Source organism: Parus major, chromosome 18 (assembly GCF_001522545.3).
Source record: "Parus major isolate Abel chromosome 18, Parus_major1.1, whole genome shotgun sequence".
In the NCBI taxonomy this organism is placed as follows: Eukaryota; Metazoa; Chordata; class Aves; order Passeriformes; family Paridae; genus Parus; species Parus major.
The window spans coordinates 2,482,371-2,490,480 of NC_031786.1; the positions used below are offsets into that span (position 1 = coordinate 2,482,371).

At 55.5% G+C, this 8,110-nt stretch overlaps 1 protein-coding gene across 2 annotated transcripts; it reads left to right on the forward strand.

Annotated features, from left to right (window-relative positions):
- Positions 1 to 7,965, forward strand: SLC16A6 (solute carrier family 16 member 6). 2 transcript variants are annotated; one of them, XM_015645751.2, is made up of 6 exons: positions 1 to 89; positions 2,145 to 2,386; positions 2,981 to 3,124; positions 3,815 to 3,943; positions 4,782 to 5,603; positions 6,160 to 7,965. In XM_015645751.2, exons 2-6 carry the CDS (start codon positions 2,152 to 2,154, stop codon positions 6,408 to 6,410), a joined length of 1,581 nt encoding a protein of 526 aa, XP_015501237.1. In that variant the 5' UTR covers positions 1 to 89; positions 2,145 to 2,151; the 3' UTR covers positions 6,411 to 7,965. The 2 variants fall into 2 exon arrangements, with proteins under 2 accessions (XP_015501237.1, XP_015501238.1); XM_015645752.2 differs by lacking the exons at positions 1 to 89; positions 2,145 to 2,386 and having other exon boundaries at positions 3,016 to 3,124; positions 3,687 to 3,943.
- Positions 7,966 to 8,110: the final 145 nt, after the last annotated feature.

An 8,110-nucleotide genomic window follows, 5' to 3' on the forward strand; every position in this document is an offset into this window, starting at 1 on the left:
CCGGCGGGCAGCGGGGCCGCCTCCTCGCCGAGGGTCGCCCGCTCGCCCTCCCGGGCCATGGGCAGCCCCTGACCCCGCCGCAGCACCGGGTGAGTGGGGCTCCCGCCCGGGGATTCCGGGGGAGCCGGGTGGGGGAGGGCTTTGTTTCCCTTTTTTAATTTTTTCCCCTCTTTTGGGGCGCTTTTTAACATTATTTTTTCATTTTTCCAGCGTTTTCCTTCCCCACCTCCCCTCGCCTGCATCCCTGTATTTTTAGCCCGCGGCCCCGGCGATGCAGGAATCAGGGCTGAAATGTTGGGAAAGTGATGCAGGGAAGGGGGGGCCACGCCGGGCCCCTGCGCTCCGGCTTCTTCATTTTCAATTTATTTCCCCGCCATCATTATTCCTTTTAATCTTTAAATGTACAAAACATACGCCCGGGTTTGCGGTTTCGCTGGGTTGTTTTTTCTTTCCTTATTATTTTTTTTTTTCACTGTTCCCTAAGCGTGCTTCCTCCTGATGTGCTTTCCCCCCGCTATTCCCCGTGCAGCGACACAGGAATTCACGGCAGCCCCGTCCCCTCTCTCGGGGGGTCTCCAGGCACTTCCCACAAACTTCGGGGGTCCCGCCCGTGCCCCTCGCCCTGCGCGGCTGCAGCAGAGCCGGGCGCGGGCGGCACCGCAGGGATGCAGGAGCCCACGCCTCGCTCCATCCCTGCCCGAGAGGATCCCCCCGGGAGCCCCGCACCCGCCATGCGGCACCGCAGGAGGGGCTGCGGGGCGTGGGGACCCCCCTGCCCGGCTCGGGGACCCCCGGCGTGGGCTCGCAGCCCGGCCGGGCCACCGCGGGGCCGGTGCCGCGCACTCGCCTGCTCCGCCGTGCCGAGTTCCCCGGTGGGCTGGGGCCGGGCGGGCTCCCCGCGGCCGGAACGTGCTGCCGAGGAGCCGAGTCTAAAATGGAGGAGGGAAATGCCTGGTGGCTGCCGGCGCGGGGGGAGCCGCAGGTCCGGGCGGGACGGGGCGGCGCACGGGGCCGCTGCTCCCGGCGGCCGCTCGGTGCCCTCCGGGCTGACCCCGCGGGGAGCTGACCCCGCCACTGCGCCCCCCGCGCGGGTGTGGCGGTGACCCCGGCACTGTCCCCACCCAGCGCACGTGCGGCGGTGGCCCCGGCGCTGTCCCCCGCACAGGTGTGCCGGTGGCCGTGGCACAGCGGAGCCCCCCGCAGGTGTGGCAGTGAGCCCAGCACAGACGGCCGGCGCAGGTGATCCTGGCACTGTCCCCCCCCGCAGGTGCGGTGCTGCAGTGGCCTCGGCTCGGTGCTCCCCCCGTGCGGGTGTGACGGTGACCCCGGCACTGTCCCACCCGCACAGGTGTGGTGCGGACCCCCGTGCGGGTGTGACCGTGAGCCCAGGACTGTAACCCCGGCACTGTCCCCCCCGTGCGGGTGTGACCGTGAGCCCAGGACTGTAACCCCGGCACTGTCCCCTCCGTGCGGGTGTGGCTGTGAGCCCAGCACACAGTCCCCCCCGACACCTGCGCTGTCCCCCCAGGGCAGCCGTGGCAGTGCTGGGGTTCCATGGGAGCTCCGTGTGGGACCAAAGCCACCCCCGCACACCACAATGATCACCCACAGTGACACGGGGCAGGGCTGAGGACATCCCGTGTCTTCTGGGGTGATCCCATCCAGCCCCGGGGGGTGCCAAGGGCTGCAGGGGAGCTGCTGGAAGCGGGGATGTGCCCACCCCCAGTTCTGAGCTGCCATTGTGGGGACAGCCAGGCTGGGGAGGACGGGTGCCCCGGGAGTTGTGCGGCTCCTGCAGCCCAGCCCGCGCCGGGTTCCGCGGCGGATCTTTCACGAACTGCATCCATCCGCCCCCGTGCACCGACAGACAGATGACAGCTCCCAGCTCCCGGGTTTGGCTGCTGGGAACAGCTCGCCCGGCTGCTGAGCCGAGAGTTTTTGCTGAGGGGCTCACAGGGCAGCAGCGGGAAGGAGCCCACGGAGGGACAGAGGCAGAAACATCAGCCCAGCTCCCACACTTCATCCCTCGGCAGCTCAGGGTCCGGCTCACGGAGCCTCAGGGGTGCTACAGCTCCCAGGCTCTGCCTCTTCCAGCAAAACTCAGCTTAAACTGATGCCTGGCTCCCTCTCCCCTCTCTTTCCAGATCCAAAATGACGGTCAAAGCTGTAAAGATGCCGTGCACCTCTGCAAACGTTTATACTAAAGTGCCTGACGGAGGATGGGGCTGGACAGTCGCTTTTGCGTTCTTTGTTGTGGAAGCCCTGACATACGGCATCATAAAATCATTTGGAGTCTTCTTTAACGACCTGATGGAAAGCTTTGACGAAACCAACAGCAGGATATCCTGGATAATATCCATATGTGTGTTTGTACAGACCTTCACAGGTAAGAGGAGCAGGTGCAAGGGGCAGTGGTGCTGCTGACTCAGCATGCAAGGACCTGGCACCTGTGACTTTCATGCCTCTAATGGTTCCATTATAAATTAAATCACAGCTATAAAGCTCAGAGGCTGCTCCTCAAATGCCAAGAAATGTCTGTCTCAGCCTGGCAGTCCCTTTGAGCCCCAGTCTCCATGGCTGTGGGTGGTGCAGGGACATGGTCCGTGTCGCTGAGCCTGACCCAGTTGTTCAGGTCTCACGAGCAAGGGGCAAAAATCAGAGTTTTCAAACCAAACTGCAGTGAAAAGGATTAGAAATAACTTAAGCCTTGCTGAAATCCACTGGTGTCTGGGCATTTGGCTGGAGATTTGTCCCAGGCTTCCACGTGCTCATCTTTAAGTCTGTTCTGGTGATTTTTTAGCACATCCTAAATGCTGTGAGCTGTGCAGGGCTCCGAGGGTGGCTCCAGGGCGATGCTGTGCTGTGCAGGGAGGTGGCACCTCGTGGGGACCTGGACAGGAGTTTGGGAAGAGCCTGTGCAGGAGATGGTGGCTGTGAAGTTGCTGAGGTGGGTGTTGACCACAGCTCTCTCTTTCTCCAGCTCCTCTGTCGACGGTCCTCAGCAACCGCTTTGGCCACCGCCTGGTGGTGATGGCCGGGGGGCTGCTGGTCAGCACCGGCATGGTCATCGCGTCCTTCGCCCGCAGCGTGGTGGACATGTACGTCACCATCGGCATCGTCTCCGGTGAGTCACCATCCTGTCCCCAGCCTGCCCCCTCCCGCAAGCCAAGGGGCTTTGGCTCTGCACGCACACGGGGTGTGCTGGGGGCTGCTGCCCCTCCCGAGCTGATCCCGCAGCGGGGATGGGCCCCAGGCTTGGCTTTCTGCCCTGTCCCACCCCGGGCACCCCCTGGACTCGGCCCTGCCCTCACACCGGTCGCTTCTGATGGCTGGGGAAACCAAAGCTGGGCCTGGGATCAAATCCTCTGATGCTCCCTCTGTCTCTGGTTTCTTCTCCTGATGCTTTTCCCCCTCTCCAGCCTGGCCTGGGTGTCCTGTTCATACCCATGGCCAGGAGCTTGCCTTGCTTAGGGGAACAGTTGCTACAGGCTCAAGTACTTTAGGCAGATGAGGTCCTCAAAGTGGACCCCGCTGGCTGTTTGGGAGCAGAAGGCATTATCTAGCGGGTTTGGGAGGCTGAGTCTCTTGATTTGAGATTTCACTTTCCTTTCCTCTTTGTTTTTTCTTTTCCCCCCTCCAATTTACAAAAGAATAACATTCTGGTTTCCCCAATGATTTTCTTCCAGGGTGACTTGCTGAGTTGGCCGAAATGATACTGTAATGACCACCGGGAAAGCCGACTTAACGTGTTCTCGCATCGGTGTTTCCCCCTCCTTTACTTGTTGTTATGGCAATTTTTGGCATTTATTCACAGGCCTGGGATACTGCCTCTCCTTCCTCCCGACTGTCACCATTTTATCACAGTATTTTGACAAAAGGCGCTCGCTGGTCACAGCGGTGGCATCCACAGGGGAATGTTTCGCTGTCTTCTCCTTCGCACCAGGTACGGTGTCCACGTGCTGGGAGGGCCAGAGGCTGCTGCCAGCCTTTCCCAAGGGGGTGGCCACAAGTGGTCACTCACATGCCCGTGGTGCAGTGCCAGGCAGTGCTGGGGACGGCTGTGACACTGCCTGAGTGCCACCCCCCTGGTGCCGTGTGCCAGCGCAGGACAGGCCGTGTCCCTATATAGATCTGGCAGGCTAAAAATAAGCCCCAGAAACTTTTAGCTATTTAAAACACACACAGTGCACGGAGCTGCTCCTAAAGGTTACTGGGCTTGTGCTCAGCACGGGCTGCCAAAGTGCTCTGGCAGCTTTTGGGGACCTGTCCCCAGGCGTCACGGCCCTGTCACTGCCTGCCCTTGAGGTTTATGTGATGTGCTGTGCTCGTGTGCCCTGGGCTAATACCCACTGCAAAGCTGCTTTGGCTGCAAATGAAGGCTGGTAATTAAGCAGTGACGTGCACCTTTGAGCAGAGCTAAGAGACATCCTCTGCTAGCTGGTTTTAGGTTGGGGGCAGCTGAGAGAGCAAACTTAAGTGTTGAGTTTGCTGTCCTTCGCTAAAAAACAACGCCTCCTTTGTCCCCAAACTTGCTGAGACCTCAAAAGGGGCTACCTAGAGGGTGGCATCTGCCTAGCCAGGTGATAAACACAGCTTTTAGCTTCCGTCTGCTGCGGCAGAGGGGAGGAAGGTGGGTGGCAGACCCCTGGGAGGAGAGACCCCTGCTCAGCCTTTTTGAGAGGACCCTCTAGTAGCGAATCTGCAGTCCCTGCCCTGGCTGTAAATTCAATTCCTTGGTGTAACTGCAGGCTTTCCCAGTCACACTTTTCCTCTCCCCTCAGCAATCACGGCCCTGAAGGAGCAGATTGGCTGGAGGTACAGCATGCTTTCTGTCGGGGTGCTGCAGCTCGGCATCACCGCCTGCGGATCGCTGCTGCGCCCCATCGTCATCAGAGAGCAGGAAGAAGTGAAAGCACAGCCTCCAGAGGAGTCCACGGAGACAAAGTACATGCTTGAAAACGAGCAAACATGCACCTCAATAGAGTCCATAGACTCAGGAGTCGATATAACTACCTCACCCAGCAATGTGCCTGGAAAAACCAAAGCAGAGCCGAAAAGTGAAGAACCAAAGCAACACGGACAGAATCCCGTTGAAAATAACAGCACCCCTCCAGCACCAAAAACCAAACTACTGGACTTCTCTGTGATGAGAGACTATAGCTTTATCTGTTATGCATTCTTTGGCCTGTTTGCAACCCTGGGCTTCTTCGCTCCCTCCCTCTACATCATCCCCCTGAGCCGCAGCCTCGGCATCGGCAAGGACCACTCTGCCTACATCCTGTCAGCCATGGCCATCGCCGAGGTCTTCGGGAGGATTTTTGCGGGCTGGGTTCTCAACAAGAAGCCGATCCGCAAGATCTACATCGAGCTCATCTGCGTCATCCTGCTGTCGGTAGCGTTGGTTGCCTTCCCTTTTGCCTCTGGATTCTGGGGCTTGATGATATGTAGCGTTTATTTTGGGTTCATGCTCGGCACGGTAGCGGGCACACATATTCCCCTCCTGGCTGAGGACGACGTGGTTGGCATCGAGAAGATGTCCTCTGCAGCTGGGGTCTACGTCTTCATTCAAAGCTTAGCTGGGTTGGCTGGACCACCCCTTGCAGGTAACGCAAACTTTGGTCTCGGTTTTGTTTTGGAGGTGTTTGACACTGGGTGCTGATCTCTGTCTAGAGGGCATTCTGGCAGCACTAATCGCAGCACTCCCCTAAAAACCCAGCAGCCAGTGCTGGGAGTCTCCCAGAGCCAGCAGACTGCAATGCAGCTCTGCAGAGTCCCACGGATGAGGCACTGAGGAACCTCAGAGGGAAGGGAAATGCTGCAGTGCTACCCTGATCCTGTCAGAAACCCAAACCTGGCATCACTTCAGGCACAGGCAGAGGCGAATCCCTCTCGCTGTGCCTGTGCCACACGCTGCAGGAAGGTGAAGCCTGGCAGAACAAAGCCTGATGCACCTCGGGCTCGGCATCCCTGCGGTGCCCAGGGGCTTCTGACTCGCCTCGGGGTGACACTGTGTACCCCAGAACACAATGGGTTTATTTTTTAACTCGATTGTCACCGAGTTTTGGCTGCAGATGAAATGCAGATTAAAACCTCCAGGAGGGCAGGGAAGGGCAGGGGGGGGAGAGGGCTGTGGCTAACTGCTGTAAATGTTTTTTCCAGGTGTCTTAGTGGATACGACAAAGAACTACAGCTCAGCCTTCTACTCCTGTGCTGCTGGCATGGTCCTGGGGGCTGTGTTTCTGGCCCTGGTGAGGCCATGCAAGACTGGGCTGTGCCACCAGCAGCAGCAGCAGCAGCAGCAGGTGGAGGAGAGCACGGCAGGGCCACCACCAGAACTACCAGATGACTTTATAGACATGGATATTGGAAAAGCAGAAAATTCAGGAAAAGGCTCTGACAGCGTGGTATAAAAAACCCTGTTCCTTCTCCGTCTAATGTACTCAGTGTAAGGCTGGGGGAAATGTCAGCTCTGCTCCACGTTTTAAAACTCCATTCTAAAGGGAATGTGAAATTTTAAATGTGAACAGTTGCTACCAACAATTTTTTTTTTTTTTAACTATTAGACAGAACTTTTTTAACCAACAATGGAAAGCTCCATAGAAAATACGGATAGCCACATAAGAATAACTTCTGTCTAGCATGAAGATGTGATGCACACTTGCTTTCCTGATAACAAGCATAGGTAAAGGTCCAACTGATCCCATAAATACTGACAACAGCAACAGCAGAAGCAGCTCAGCCTCTGTCACCCATCCCCTACCACAAATTCCACACAGACCCAATAATATGAACTGGAGATGAGCATTTCATACACCACCAGTAGCCAACTGAATCTTCTTCTGGAGGGATACAGACTCACCTTTTAGCTTGGAGGAGGAGGCTAGGCTAGATAGCTGACAATTAGAAAGCATTGCTAATGATCTTAACTTGAATGTCACAAATGCTGGGAAATCAAAGGCTCCATGTGTCTTTATGGCCAGTTATTACTGCACATATTTCACAAGATCATTTTTCTTCTCCCAACTGGGATCCTTAGAACTGTTTTCTGTTGATAGTCAGACCTGATGTACTGTTTCTAATTTAACTAGTATTTATTAATTTATTCTGAGATTGTTAAAGGAGATTAGCTTAAATAACTGGAGAGGAAAAACGATCTTCTGCATAATGGAAAGCTGTCTTTACATCAATCTCTTCAATGCCTATCTTGTATTGCTTGTGAAATTGTTGGGAAAATTACTCTTACAGCATAAAGTGTAGCTGTTTTTAATAGGTAAGTCTTAAGTAACCCAGTTATTTAGAAAGTAAAAAAAAAAACCAACAAAAAAACCCCTACAGATCCAGCATCTCTTTCCATGGAGAAAGGCTCAGCTGGTGCCCACGGACCTGGCACGGCTGCCAGAACCAGCCCATCCCACAGGGAGGATTTGGCCCAGGATGTCTTAATGTACCCAAAACCTCGGCTCACAGGTGCACAAGGAAATCTCTGCTGCAGCCCCAGCTGCCTGTGGCCCCCCCAGGACCTTCCCCTGTCCCTCTGCTCCCCAGCCCTGCCAGCCTGGGCTGCTGGGGCTCAGCTGCACCCCTTCCCCAGCAAACCCCCAAAGTCAGCAAGGGGCTTTTGTTTTTTGCTGCTGACTTCAGTGAGAAATGAAGTGGAGCCTGTGCATGAAGGGAAGGATAAAAGACAACATTTGAGCTGTTCATTCAGTCTTAACGGGAGAGATTCCTGCTCACAGTGACACGAGCTTGCTTACCCCACCTATATGCATCTTCTCGCCTCTAGGCAACTCAGGGGGACAAATCAAACAAGTCTGTTCTGGTTTGAGGGGAAAAGAAACCCCAAACCACCATTTCTGTGTACTTAAGTGGAAGTGGCATCATCCATTAACTGCTACACTGACCTGTCTGTGTTTTACCAGCCATAGAAATGTGGGACAATCTGTAAAAGGAAAAAAAAAAAAAAGAGAACAACCTCTTTTTGGGAAGGTGCTTGATTTGTTTTTTTCTGTCTTAGATGTCCAAAAAAAAAAAAAAATTTTAAAAAAGAAAAGGTGCTTGATTTGTTTTTTTCTGTCTTAGATGTCCAAAAAAAAAAAAAAATTTTAAAAAA

What these genes read in the sequence shown, in the direction of transcription:
- SLC16A6 (XM_015645751.2), top strand. Translation starts at nt 2,152, where the DNA reads ATGACGGTCAAAGCTGTAAAGATGCCGTGCACCTCTGCAAACGTTTAT. An exon ending in CACCATCGGCATCGTCTCCG is followed by an intron (nt 3,125 to 3,814) that starts GTGAGTCACCAT and finishes ATTTATTCACAG; the next exon opens with GCCTGGGATACTGCCTCTCC. An exon ending in GGCTGGACCACCCCTTGCAG is followed by an intron (nt 5,604 to 6,159) that starts GTAACGCAAACT and finishes TGTTTTTTCCAG; the next exon opens with GTGTCTTAGTGGATACGACA.